The sequence below is a fragment of the Somniosus microcephalus genome, chromosome 12, assembly GCF_052327205.1.
Source record: "Somniosus microcephalus isolate GS21.2 chromosome 12, FLI_Smic_1.0, whole genome shotgun sequence".
NCBI lineage: Eukaryota > Metazoa > Chordata > Chondrichthyes > Squaliformes > Somniosidae > Somniosus > Somniosus microcephalus.
In genome coordinates this window covers 199,147,166-199,162,375 of record NC_140998.1, presented here as the reverse complement: position 1 = coordinate 199,162,375, position 15,210 = coordinate 199,147,166, and the positions used below count along the sequence as shown (strand labels likewise).

The window sequence follows — 15,210 nt, the reverse complement described above, 5'->3', positions numbered from 1 at the left end:
TTGAGTGATGGGGAGAGTTGGACAATGAGAGATCATTGAGTGATGGGGAGAGTTGGACAATGGGAGATCATTGAGTGATGGGGAGAGTTGGACAATGGGGATTCATTGAGAGATGGGGAGAGTTGGACAATGGGAGATCATTGAGTGATGGAGAGAGTTGGACAATGGGAGATCATTGAGTGATGGGGAGAGTTGGACAATGGGAGATCATTGTGTGATGGGGAGAGTTGGACAATGAGAGATCATTGAGTGATGGGGAGTGTTGGACAATGAGAGATCATTGAGTGATGGGGAGAGTCGGACAATGGGAGATCATTGAATGATGGGGAGAGTTGGACAATGAGAGATCATTGAATGATGGGGAGAGTTGGACAATGGGAGATCATTGAGTGATGGGGAGAGTTGGACAATGGGAGATCATTGAGTGATGGGGAGAGTTGGAAAATGGGAGATCATTGAGTGATGGGGAGAGTTGGACAATGAGAGATCATTGAGTGATGGGGAGAGTTGGACAATGAGAGATCATTGAGTGATGGGGAGAGTTGGACAATGAGAGATCATTGAGTGATGGAGAGAGTTGGACAATGGGGGTTCATTGAGTGATGGGGAGAGTTGGACACTGGGAGATCATTGTGTGATGGGGAGAGTTGGACAGTGGTAGATCATTGAGTGATGGAGAGAGTTGGACAATGAGAGATCATTGAGTGATGGGGAGAGTTGGACAATGGCAGATCATTGAGTGATGGGGAGAGTTGGACAATGGGAGATCATTGAGTGATGGGGAGAGTTGGACAATGGGAGATCATTGAGTGATGGGGAGAGTTGGACAATGGGAGATCATTGAGTGATGGGGAGAGTTGGACAATGAGAGATCATTGAGTGATTTGGAGAGTTCGACAATGGGGGTTCATTGAGTGATGGGGAGAGTTGGACAATGGGAGATCATTGAGTGATGGGGAGAGTTGGACAATGAGAGATCATTGAATGATGGGGAGAGTTGGACAATGGGGGTTCGTTGAGTGATGGGGAGAGTTGGACAATGGGAGATCATTGAGTGGTAGGGAGTGTTGGACAATGGGGATTCATTGAGTGATGGGGAGAGTTGGACAATGGGAAATCATTGAGTGATGGGGAGAGTTGGACAATGGGGATTCATTGAGTGATGGGGAGAGTTGGACAATGGGAGATCATTGAGTGATGGGGAGAGTTGGACAATGGGAGATCATTGTGTGATGGGGAGAGTTGGACAATGGGAGATCATTGAGTGATGGGGAGAGTTGGACAATGGGAGATCATTGAGTGATGGGGAGAGTTGGACAATGGGAGATCATTGAGTGGTGGGGAGTGTTGGACAATGGGGATTCATTGAGTGATGGGGAGAGTTGGACAATGGGAGATCATTGAGTGAGGGGGAGAGTTGGACAATGGGGTTCATTGAGTGATGGGGAGAGTTGGACAATGGGGATTCATTGAGTGATGGGGAGAGTTGGACAATGGGAGATCATTGAGTGATGGGGAGAGTTGGACAATGGGAGATCATTGTGTGATGGGGAGAGTTGGACAATGGGAGATCATTGAGTGATGGGGAGAGTTGGACAATGGGAGATCATTGAGTGATGGGGAGAGTTGGACAATGGGAGATCATTGAGTGATGGAGAGAGTTGGACAATGAGGTTCATTGAGTGATGGGGAGAGTTGGACAATGGGAGATCATTGAGTGATGGGGAGAGTTGGACAATGGGGATTCATTGAGTGATGGGGAGAGTTGGACAATGGGAGATGATTGTGTGATGGTGAGAGTTGGACAATGGGATATCATTGAGTGATGGCGAGAGTTGAACAATGGGAGATCATTGAGTGGTGGGGAGAGTTGGACAATGGGGTTCATTGAGTGATGGGGAGAGTTGGACAATGGGATATCATTGAGTGATGGGGAGAGTTGGACAATGGGAGATCATTGAGTGATGGGGAGAGTTGGACAATGAGAGATCATTGAGTGATGGGGAGAGTTGGACAATGAGAGATCATTGAGTGATGGGGAGAGTTGGACAATGGGAGATCATTGAGTGATGGGGAGAGTTGGACAATGAGAGATCATTGAGTGATGGGGAGAGTTGGACAATGGGAGATCATTGTGTGATGGGGAGAGTTGGACAATGGGAATTCATTGAGTGATGGGGAGAGTTGGACAATGGGGGTTCATTGAGTGATGGGGAGAGTTGGACAATGGGGTTCGTTGAGTGATGGGGAGAGTTGGACAATGGGGTATCATTGAGTGATGGGGAGACTTGGACAATGGGAGATCATTGAGTGATGGGGAGAGTTGGACAATGGGATATCATTGAGTGATGGGGAGAGTTGGTCAATGGCAGATCATTGAGTGATGGAGAGAGTTGGACAATGAGAGATCATTGAGTGATGGGGAGAGTTGGACAATGGGAGATCATTCAATGGTGGAGAGTGTCGGACAAAGGGAGCTCACTCAATGGTGGAGAGTGTCGGACAATGGGAGCTCATTCAATGGTGGAGAGTTGGACAATGGGAGCTCATTCAATGGTGGAGAGTGTCGGACAGTGGGAGCTCACTCAATGGTGGAGAGTGTCGGACAATGGGAGCTCATTCAATGGTGGAGAGTGTCGGACAGTGGGAGCTCATTCAATGGTGGAGAGTGTCGGACAATGGGAGCTCATTCAATGGTGGAGAGTGTCGGACAGTGGGAGCTCATTCAATGGTGGAGAGTGTCGGACAATGGGAGCTCATTCAATGGTGGAGAGTGTCGGACAATGGGAGCTCATTCAATGGTGGAGAGTGTCGGACAATGGGAGCTCACTCAATGGTGGAGAGTGTCAGAGAATGGGAGCTCATTCAATGGTGGAGAGTGTCGGACAGTGGGAGCTCATTCAATGGTGGAGAGTGTCGGAAAGTGAGAGCTCATTCAATGGTGGAGAGTGTCGGACAGTGGGAGCTCATTCAATGGTGGAGAGTGTCAGACAATGAGAGCTCATTCAATGGTGGAGAGTGTCTGACAATGGGAGCTCATTCAATGGTGGAGAGTGTCGGACGATGGGAGCTCATTCAATGGTGGAGAGTGTCGGACAATGGAAGGTCATTCAATGGTGAGAGTGTCGGACAACTGGAGCTCACTCAATGGTGGAGAGTGTCGGACAATGGGAGGTCATTCAATGGTGAGAGTGTCGGACAATCGGAGCTCACTCAATGGTGGAGAGTGTCGGACAGTGGGAGCTCACTCAATGGTGGAGAGTATCGGAAAGTGGGAGCTCATTCAATGGTGGAGAGTGTCGGACAATGGGAGCTCATTCAATGGTGGAGAGTGTCGGACAGCGGGAGCTCATTCAATTGTGGAGAGTGTCGGACAGTGGGAGCTCATTCAATGGTGGAGAGTGTCGGACAGTGGGAGCTCATTCAATGGTAGAGAGTGTCAGACAATGAGAGCTCATTCAATGGTGGAGAGTGTCGGACAATGGGAGCTCATTGAGTGATTCAGAGGGTTGGACAATGATCGCTGACTGGTGGAGAGATTTTGACAATGGGTGTTCCTTGAGTGCTGGAGTTCATACTGCAACTGGAACTTACTGACTGATAGTAAGATATGAGAAAGGGGAGCACAATGAGTGACGGAGAGGGATTGAACAACCGGAGCACTTTGACTGACTGGTAGAGAGTTGGACAATGGGAGCTCATTTTGCATTTGGGAGAGAGTTAGGCAATGGAAGCTGATTGATGGTGAGACTTGGACAATGAGAGTTCATTGAGTGCTGGACAGTTTTGGATAACTGCAGTTCATTAAGTGACTAGTAGAGAGTTGGAAAATAGGAGTGCATTGCGTGATTTAGAGATTGGACATTTGGAGTTCATTGAATGACTGGTGAGAGTTGGACAATGGCAGCTCATTGAATGATGGAGAGAATTGTTCCATTTGAGAGCCTTGATTGTTGCTGAGAGTTAGAGAATGGTTGCACATTGAGTGAGGGGGAGATTTGGACAACTGGGGCTCATTGATTGACGGTGAGAATGGTCAATTAAGAACATAAGAAATAGGAGCAGGAATAGGCCCATCGAGCCTGCTTTGCCATTCAATAAGATCATGGCTTGAAGTTCTACATCAACTCACTTTCCCACCCTATCCCCATATAGCTTGTTTCCTTTAGTGCCCAAAAATCTATCGATCTCAGTCTTGAATATACTCATCGACTGAGCATCCACAGCCCTCTGGGGTAGAGAATGCCAAAGATTCACAACCCTCTGAGTGAAGAAGTTTCTCCTCACCTCAGTCATAAATGGTCACCCCTTATCCTGAGACTATGCCCCCTACTTCTAGATTCTCCAGCCAGAGGAAACAGCCTCTCGGCATTTACTCTGTCAAGCCATCTAAGAATTGTATACGTTTCAATGAGGTCAACTCTCATTCTTCTAAACTCCAGAGTATAGGCCCAATCTACTCAATATCTCCTTATAGGACAACCCTCTCATCCCAGGAATCAATCTAGTGAACCTTCGTTGCACCCCCTCTAAGGCAAGTATATCCTTCCTTACATAAGGAGACCAAAACTACACAGTACTCCAGGTGTGGTCTCACCAAAGCCCTATATTACTGCAGCAAGACTACTTTACACTTATACTCCAACCCCCTTGCAATTAAGGCTAACATACCATTTGTCTTAATTACTTGCTGTAGCTGCAAGTTAATTTTCTGTGATTCGTGTTCAAGGACACCCACAACTCTATGAATACCAACATTTCCCAGTTTCTCAGCTTTGAAAAATATCCTGCTTTTCTATTCTGCCTACCAAAGTGAATGACCTCACATTTCTCCACATTATATTCCATCTGCCACCTTCTTGCCCACTCACTTTACCTGTCTATATCCCTTTGCAGACGCTTTGCATCCTCCTCACCGTTTAGTTTCCCACTTAGCTTTGTAAGGCCAGCAAACTTGGATACATTGCATTTGGTCCCGTCACCTAAGTCATTAATATAGAGTGTAAATAGCTGAGGCCCAAGCACTGAGCCTTGCAGCACCCCACTAGTTACACGATGCCATCCCGAAAATGACCTATTTATTCCTACTCTCTGTTTTCTGTCCATTAACCAATCCTCAATCCATGCTAATATATTACCAACAACCCCATGAGCCCTAATCTTGTGTAGCAACCTCCCATGTGGCACCTTATCAAATGCCTTCTGAAAATCCAAATATATTACATTCGCTGGTTCCCCCTTAGCTACACTGTTAGTTACATCCTCAGAAAATTCTAATATATTTGTCAAACACGATTTCCCTTTCATAAATAAAAACAGAAAATGCTGGAAAAACTCAGCAGGTCAGGCAGCATTTGTGGAGAGAGAAAGAGTTAACATTTCAAGTCGATCACCTTTCTTCAGAATATTATATATATATTAATGATCTAGACAAGGGAACTAGATGTAATATCTCCAAATTTGCAGACGACACAAAGCTGGGTGGGCATATGTGCTGTGAGGAGGATGCCGAGAAACTCCAGGATGATTTGGACAGGTTGGGTGATTGGGCAAAAGCATGGCAGATGCAATATAACGTGGATAAATGCGAGGTTATCCACTTTAGTGGCAAAAACAGGAAGGCAGATTATTATCTGAATGGCAATAGATTGGGAGAAGGGGAAGTGCAACAAGACCTGGGTGTCCTTGTGCACCAGTCACTGAAGGTAAGCATGCAGGTGCAGCAGACGGTTAAGAAGGCAAATGGCATGTTGGCCTTCGTAGCGAGAGGGTTCGAGTACAGGAACAAGGATGTCTTGCTGCAATTGTACAGGGCCTTGGTGAGACCACATCTTGAGTATTGTGTGCAGTTTTGGTCGTCTTATCTGAGGAAGGATGTTCTTGCCATGGAAGGAGTTCAGCGAAGATTCACCGGGCTGATACCTGGGATGGCAGGAATGACGTATGAGGAGCGATTGGGTCGATTGGGCTTGTACTCGCTGGAGTTTAGAAGAATGAGAGGGGATCTCATTGAAACTTATAAAATTTTGACAGGACTGGACAGACTAGATGCAGGAAGGATGTTCCCGATGGCGGGGGAGTCCAGAACCAGGGGTCACAGTCTAAGGATAAGGGTTAAGCCATTTAGGACTGAGATGAGGAGGAATTTCTTCACCCAGAGAGTGGTGAACCTGTGGAATTCTCTACCACAGAAGGCAGTAGAGGCCAATACATTAAATATATTCAAGAAGGAGTTGGATATATTTCTTAAGGCTAAGGGGATCAAGGGGTATGGGGAGAAAGCAGGGACCAAGTACTGAATTTGGATGATCAGCCATGATCGCATTGAATGGCGGAGCAGGCTTGAGGGGCCGAATGGCCTACTCCTGCTCCTATCTTCTATGTTTCTATGTTTCTCCCATTCATGAAACCGTGTTGAATCTGCCTTATCATATTGTAATTTTCCAAGTACTCTGTGTTATGAATCTTATGATTCATGAAGAAAGACTCATGAAATAACACTGGATGGCCAGCTGGTGGCACCGTCCAAGGAGTATAAATACTCGGGCGTGGGCCCAGCTTTCCCAGGCCATTGTGTAAACAGGAACTAGTGAAAGATAACTAGACCTCCATGTTTTGAAACAAGTTGATTAAAGCCTTGCTTTACACTCAAACCAAGTGCATAGTGAGTTTTATTACGGCACCCTGTTACCATGCCATTCAAAATAGATGTTAGCATTGTCCCTACTAGCGATGTCAGGTTAACTGACCTATATAGTTCCCTGTTTTCTCTCTCCCTCCTTTCTTGAACAATGGAGTTTCATTTGCTACCTTTGAATCCACGGGGACCGTTCTACAATCTAGGGAATTCTGGAAGATCAAAACCAATGCATCCACTTTCTCTGCAGCCACCTTCACTCATTGAGTGATTGGTGAGAGTTGGACCATGGCAGCTCATTGAGTGATTGATAGTGTTGGACAACTGTAGCTCTGACTGATGAATGTCAGAAAATGGGAACTCATTGAGTGGTACAGCGAACTGGTCAATTGAAGCTCGCTGAGTGAGAGGGAGAGTTGGATAATGGGAGCTCAGTGAGTGAGGCAGAGAGTTGCACAATGGGAGCTCATTTATTGAGTGAGAGAGTGTTAGAAAATAGAGCCTCATTGAGTGACCGAGTGTGTTAGATGATGGGAGATCATTGAGAGATGAAGGGTGTTGGACAATGAGAGGTCATTAAGTAACACAGAGAGTTGAACAACAGGCGCACATTGAGTAATGGACAGGGGAAAACGGTGGAGCTCATTGAGTGCTGGGGAGTGTTGGACAATGGGGGTTCATTGAGTGATGGACAGAGTTGGACAATGGGAGATCATTGAGTGATGGGGAGAGTTGGACAAAATGGGTTCATTGGGTGATGGGGAGAGTTGGACAATGGGAGATCATTGAGTGATGGGGAGAGTTGGACAATGGGAGATCATTGAGTGATGGGGAGAGTTGGACAATGGGGGTTCATTGAGTGATGGGGACAGTTGGACAATGGGGGTTCATTGAGTGATGGGGAGAGTTGGACAATGAGAGATCATTGAGTGATGGGGAGAGTTGGACAATGGGGTTCATTGATTGATGGGGAGAGTTGGACAATGGGGGTTGATTGAGTGATAGGGAGAGTTGAACAATGAGAGATCATTGAGAGATGGGGAGAGTTGGACAATGGGGTTCATTGAGTGATGGGGAGAGTTGGACAATGGGAGATCATTGCGTGATGGGGAGAGTTGGACAATGGGAGATAATTGAGTGATGGTGAGAGTTGGACAATGGGAGATCATTGAGTGATGGGGAGAGTTGGACAATGGGAGATCATTGAGTGATGGGGAGAGTTAGACAATGGGGTTCATTGAGTGATGGGGAGTGTTGGACAATGGGGTTCATTGAGTGATGGTGAGAGTTGGACAATGGGAGATCATTGAATGAAGGGGAGAGTTGGACAATGGGAGATCATTGAGTGATGGGAGAGTTGGACAATGGGGGTTCATTGAGTGATGGTGAGAGTTGGACAATGGGAGATCATTGAGTGATGGCGAGAGTTGGACAATGGGGGTTCATTGAGTGATGGTGAGAGTTGGACAATGGGAGATCATAGAGTGATGGGGAGAGTTGGACAATGGGAGATCATTGAGTGATGGGGAGAGTTGAACAATGGGGTTCATTGATTGATGGGGAGAGTTGGACAATGGGGGTTCATTGAGTGATAGGGAGAGTTGAACAATGAGAGATCACTGAGTGATGGGGAGAGTTGGACAATGGGGTTCATTGAGTGATGGGGAGAGTTGGACAATGGGAGATCATTGCCTGATGGGGAGAGTTGGACAATGGGAGATAATTGAGTGATGGTGAGAGTTGGACAATGGGAGATCATTGAGTGATGGGGAGAGTTGGACAATGGGAGATCATTGAGTGATGGGGAGAGTTAGACAATGGGGTTCATTGAGTGATGGGGAGTGTTGGACAATGGGGTTCATTGAGTGATGGTGAGAGTTGGACAATGGGAGATCATTGAATGAAGGGGAGAGTTGGACAATGGGAGATCATTGAGTGATGGGAGAGTTGGACAATGGGGGTTCATTGAGTGATGGTGAGAGTTGGACAATGGGAGATCATAGAGTGATGGGGAGAGTTGTACAATGGGAGATCATTGAGTGATGGCGAGAGTTGGACAATGGGGGTTCATTGAGTGATGGTGAGAGTTGGACAATGGGAGATCATAGAGTGATGGGGAGAGTTGTACAATGGGAGATCATTGAGTGATGGGGAGAGTTGGACAATGGGGGTTCATTGAGTGATGGGGAGAGTTGGACAATGGGGTTCATTGAGTGAGGGAATAGTTGGACAATGGGAGATCATTGAGTGATCGGGAGAGTTGGACAATGGGTGATCATTGAGTGATGGGGAGAGTTGGACAATGGGAGATCATTGAGTGATGGGGAGAGTTAGACAATGGGAGATCATTGAGTGATGGGGAGAGTTGGACAATGGGGGTTCATTGAGTGATGGGGAGAGTTGGACAATGGGGGTTCATTGAGTGATGGGGAGAGTTGGACAATGGGGGTTCATTGAGTGATGGGGAGAGTTGGACAATGGGAGATCATTGATTGATGGGGAGAGTTGGACAATGGGGTTCATTGAGTGATGGGGAGAGTTGGACAATGGGAGATCATTAATGATGGGGAGAGTTAGACAATGGGATTCATTGAGTGATGGAGTGTTGGGCAATGGGGGTTCATTGAGTGATGGGGAGTGTTGGACAATGGGAGATCATTGAGTGATGGGGAGATTTGGACAATGGTGTTCATTGAGTGATGGAGAGTGTTGGACAATGGGGGTTCATTGAGTGATGGGGAGTGTTGGACAATGGGAGATCATTGAGTGATGGGGAGAGTTGGACAATGGCGTTCATTGAGTGATGGGGAGAGTTGGACAATGGGAGATCATTGAGTGATGGGGAGAGTTAGACAGTGGGGTTCATTGAGTGATGGGGAGAGCTGGGCAATGGGAACTGATTGATGCAGACAGTTGGGAAAGGGGATCTCATTGTGTGACAGAGAGGGAGTTGAACAATGGGAGTTCATTGAGTGATTGGTAGAAACTTGGACAATGGGAGCTCGTTGAGTGATAGATATTTGGACAGTCGGAGCTCAGTGAGGGAGGCAGAGAGTTGAACAGTGGGAGCTCATTTATTATGTAGGAGAGATTTGGAAAATGGGGGCTCATTGAGTGACCGAGAGTGTTGGGTGATGGGAGCTTATTGAGAGATGAAGTGAGTTGGACAATGAGAGCTCATTAAGTAACACAGGGAGTTGAACTACAGGAGCAGATTGCGTGATGGAGAGAGCCGAATAATGGAGCTCATTCAGTGATGGAGTGTGTTGGACAATGTGAACAGATGGAGTGCTGGAGAGATTTTGACAATGGGAGCTCTTTGAGTGATGGAGAGAGTTGGACAACTGGAACTCACTGACTGATGGAGTAAGTTGAAAGGAGAGCTCATTGAGTGACAGAGAGGGAGTTGCCCATGTCCTAACTTGTACCACGTCCCGGTCGCCCATCTCCCCTGTGCTCGCTGACCTACACTGGCTCCCGGTTAAGCAGCGCCTTGATTTCAAAATTCTCGTCCTTGTTTTCAAATCCCTCCATGGCCTCACCCCTCCATATCTCTGTAATCTCCTTCAGCCCCACAACCCACCAAGATATCTGCACTCCTCTAATTCTGCCCTCTGGAGGATCTTTGGTTATGATCTCTCAACCATTGGTGGCCGTGCCTTCTGTTGCCTAGGCCCTAAGCTCTGGAGTTCCCTGCCTAAACCTGTCTGCCTCGCTATCTCTCTTTCCTCCTTTAAGACGCTCCTTAAAACCTACCTCTTTGACCAAGCTTTTGGTCACTTGCCCTAATGTATCCTTATGTGGATCGGTGTCAAAATTTTTTGTCTTAAAATACTCCTGTGCAGCGCCTTGGGACGTTTTACTACATGAAAAGCGTTATATAAATACAAGTTGTTTTTGTTGAATGATGGGAGCTCACTGAGTGTCTGGTAAATAGTTAAATAATGGGAGCTCATTGAGTGAGGGAGAATTGGACAAATGGAGCTCATGAATGATATAGAGAGTTGGGAAAGGGGCTAATGGAGTGACTGGTGGTGATTGGATAATGGGAGCTCATTAAGTAAGGTAGCGAGTTGGACAATGGGAGGTCATTGAGTGAGAGAGTGAGTTGGAACATGCAAGACCATTCAATGACTGGTAGAGAGTTGGACAATAGCAGCTCATTGAATGATGGAGACAGTTGAACAATGAGACCACATTCAGTGAGGGCATGAGTTGAACAATGGGAGCTGTTCGAGTGATGAAGAGAGTTGAACAATGGGAGCTGTTCGAGTGATGAAGAGAGTTGGACAATGGGAGCTGTTCGAGTGATGAAGAGAGTTGGACAATGGGTCTCATTGAGTGACAAAGAGAGTTGGGCAATGGGAGCTGATTGAGTGGTGGACTGAGTTGGACCAATTGTATTTCACTGAGTGATGGACAATGAGAGCTCTTTTAGTGTATGGTGAGCATTGGATAATGAGAGCTATAAGTGAAATAGAATTCGTACAGTTTATACTGATATCTAACAAATATTTATTATTCTGATAGCCAATCCTTCTCTCATTTCTATTCTCCAACCTCTGTCTCTAACCTAACTTAGAAATGTCTTCTCTCCTGCCAAGTTTCCACGCTCCCTCTTTGCATCCTCACTATTTTGAAACCAAGTTTCATCGCACCGTCTCCTACTCTACCTCATTCTATGTTAGGACCTCCCGACTGGACTACTCATCAGCTCACCGCGATATACACTTCCTCCTATAATCTACAGGCTCGACGTGCTTGGTGCCTTCCAGTCATCACACCCTGGATTCCCTCGCCTCCTCTCCCATTCTTTCCAAGCTTTGTGTCGTCCTGTTGTTTTAAACAATGTTCTGTTCACTTGAGTAGTAACGAATTCAGCCTTATGATTATAATTACTTTATTTTTTCTACTTTAACATAAAAAAACAATATAAGAGCTGAGTACAATTTCTTCAGAGTATAATGCAATTTACAACCGGAGTTTTGTCAGCAAATTTGAACGTAGCATGCGCTCATCTTTGTACGTTTCTCTCTTCTAAAACTTAACACAAAAGTTTCTTTTTTATACACTGTTTTTCTCCTTATCAAACTGGAATTGGCATTGCCTTATATAGTAGTCTCTGGTCAATTCACAGTCCTTCAGCCGATTCTTACGCACACAAGTTTACATTTCTCTACAACATACATACACCAACAACCTTTCACATAAGTTGAAGTGGCCTTGCTGTGACTGTAAAAGTTATAATATAAACATTCCCTTTAGGCCACTATTATAAGCATCTCAAGCTTTACTTCAATCTTGAATGCTGGCTGTTGCTAGGGTGATCTGTAATTCTTTCCCTCTCTTTCGATTGTTGCTAGGCTAGGGTATCTCTCTCTCCCTCATGCACCAACACATCCTATAACACGTGATGTGGGTGTAATTACTAACCGTTACCTCTCTTTCCCTCTCTGGCAGCTAACTTAATGACCATAGTAATTCTCTCTCTCGAGGGAGTTGTGGCCTCGCCAGATGTACAGGCCGTTACCTGGTGTCCATGGCAGCGGCGGACTTGCTGGTCATCATCTTCTGCATGATATTGAAGCATGGCAGGAAGGCAGAATATCATCTGAATGGCAATAGATTGGGAGAAGGGGAAGTGCAATGAGGCCTGGGTGTCCTTGTGCACCAATCGCTGAAGGTAAGTATGCAGGTGCAGCAGGTGGTTAAGAAGGCAAATGGTATGTTGGCCTTCGTAGCGAGAGGGATTGAGTACAGGAACAAGGATGTCTTACGGCAGTTGTACAGGGCCTTGGTGAGACCACACCTTGAGTATTGTGTGCAGTTTTGGTCACCTTATCTGAGGAAGGATGTTCTTCCATGGAGGGAGTGCAGCAAAGATTCACCAGGCTGATACCTGAGATGGCAGGAATGACGTATGAGGAGAGATTGGGTTGATTGGGCTTATACTCACTGGAGTTTAGAAGAATGAGAGGGGATCTCATTGAAACTTATAAAATTCTAACAGGACTAGACAGACTAGATGCAGGAAGGATGTTCCCGATGGCGGGGGAGTCCAGAACCAGGGGTCACAGTCTAAGGATAAGGGCTAAGCCATTTAGGACAGAGATGAGGAGGAATTTCTTCACCCAGAGAGTGGTGAGCCTGTGGAATTCTCTACCACAGAAGGCAGTTGAGACCAATTCAAGAAGGAGTTAGATATATTTCTTAAGGATAAAGGTATCAAGGGATATGGGGAGAAAGCAGGGACAGGGTACTGAATTTGGATGATCGGCCATGATCTCATTGAATGGCGGAGCAGGCTCGAGGGGCCGAATGGCCTACTCCTGCTCCTATCTTCTATGTTTCTATGTTTACCTGGGATCCCTCTACTTCCCTTTTTCATTCCTTGCCCATTACTACGTTTGCAGCCTGAACAGCATCATGAATGCTGCGGTGGTGGATTGCTCGGTCTTGCTCCCCGCCGCCTTCACCCTGGATCGATTTGTCGCCATTTGTTGTCAGAAGCTGAAAGTGAGGTACTGCACGGAGGGAACGGCAGCAGGGGTGATAATGACCGTGTGCACGGTGAGCTACTTGCGGAACATCCCGCGCTACTTCACCTATGAACCCGATCACACCCACGGCCCATTCCCGGTCTGTAGGCTTCACAATCTTTGTACCAAAACCCCCTGGGCAGTATACCTTTGGTCCTGTACAATCCTAACCCCTCTCATTTCCTATGTGTGCATCTTGCTGCTCAATGCTCTGACTGTGAGGCACATTCTAGTGGCCAGTCGGGTCTGCAAGGCATTCCGGGGTCAAGGCGATGATGGGAAGCAAGTTGGCCCCGAGATGGAGAACCGGAGAAGATCCATCATCCTGCTCTTCACCATATCGGGCAGTTTCATCATACTGTGGCTGATCAGAGTCATGGTCTTTGTGTTTCAGGAGATATTGCTGGACATGAGCCATAATGTCATAGTCAGCCAGGTCAGGAACATGCTGATGTATCTGAACTCCTGCACCAACACCTGCATTTATGCTCTCACTCAGGCTAAGTTCAGGGAGGAGGTAAGGCGAGGCCTGATACATCCCATTCATCGGTATCTGAAGTTCATCAAAGAATAAACATTGAAGCAGAGCTGGTTAACTCATCGACTCCATCCCAGACACTGCCCACGGGGGTGCAGTGGTGTCTGTGTAGTGTATGTAACTGTTCTACCTTTAAGAGAACTATTGTATGTAACCGTCCACCTTTAAGAGAACTATTTTAGGTGTGGCACTACTTTATCCTGGCTGCTGTATACTGTAATACCGACGGTGACCACACTGGTATATAAGTGCTGTGGCAGAATTCATTGGGCAGATTCGCCCTGACCTTCGAATAGTAAAGTCCTGTTTAAGTTACTCTTGTAGTCTGTGTATTACTTCGCTATACAACCCACAGACTTTACAGTGGCGACGAGTTCGATCTTACCCTGCGGCAACAATGCTTCTGAAGAAGTAAACGAGCGTCGAGAAGAGGCACCCACCCTCGTCGTTTTGCTGAGAGAAAACTCGAGTCTGCAGACCAAGAAAGGAGGAAGATTTCAAACACGAAGTCTTCCATTAGCAACAGGCACGGATTGTCCCTTCTGCCACGGTGGTGAGTGAGCCGATCAACACGAGAAGCAAGTCGGCCACGGTGACTGTGAGTAAAGGGAAAATAGAAACAAATAAACGGAGGATAAGGGCAGTGCACTCGACCACGGTCGAGGGGGAAAGGAGCCGGACAGAAGTCGGGCCCAGAGGCACTGAGACTGGGGCAGCGTGGAGCAGAAGCCGTGGTACAAGCGGGCTGGGGAGCGTCGTGAGACGACTAGACCGCGACGGCGAAAAAGGCCGGACAAATACCGCGACCACGAGGCGCTGCGACCGGGATCGTAAGGCGCGGGAAGATATAAACATAAATAAGCCACGGAGAACTCAGCCGCAGCCGGGGAGGAAAGCACCGGACTGCGAGAGGGCTGGGAGGCGCAATTGGAGCGAAAAAGGCCGGGCACCTACCGAGGCCGCGAGGCGCTGCGACCGGGATCATAAGGCACGGAGGCAATAAATAACTAAATAACCCGCGAAGAATCAGCCGCAGCCAGGGAGGAAAGGACCGGACTGCGGGAGGTCTGGGAGAGGCGTTTAAAGCTGCTGAGGGAGAGCCGCGCGAGCGGGAGAGACAGAGCCCGAGAGAGAGCGAGCGAGAGCCGAGCGAGCGGGAGAGACAGAGCCCGAGAGAGAGCGAGCGAGAGAGACAGAGCCCGAGAGAGAGACCGAGCGAGGTTCCGGCCAGCGGCTTGCAGCAGCTGCCGTGAAGGACCAGCAGCTGGATCTGTCCGACGCCAACTGGTTGTCCCCAGCGCCGGTTGCCCCTGCCGAAAAGAAGGAGGGGGGGGAACAAGGAACGCGATCGGCTTTTCTAGCGCGCGCTTCAGAATAAACTGAAGCCGGCGCACAGGCTACAAACCCCGTAAACCAGCTGTCGTCGCCCGAGGGCAAAGCTTACCCCTCCCACCAGAGGAAGAAGTCAGGAGCGGGAAACCGCCATTTTGCCAGTA

The 15,210-nt window shown here is 47.4% G+C and overlaps 1 protein-coding gene across 1 annotated transcript; it reads left to right on the top strand.

Moving 5' to 3' along the window:
• The first annotated feature begins 13,063 nt into the window (after positions 1–13,063).
• LOC147109873 (G protein-coupled receptor 15-like) lies at positions 13,064–13,750 on the top strand. Its single transcript, XM_086002411.1, has one exon. The coding sequence runs from the start codon at positions 13,064–13,066 to the stop codon at positions 13,748–13,750; it is 687 nt and encodes a 228-aa protein (XP_085858537.1).
• Positions 13,751–15,210: the final 1,460 nt, after the last annotated feature.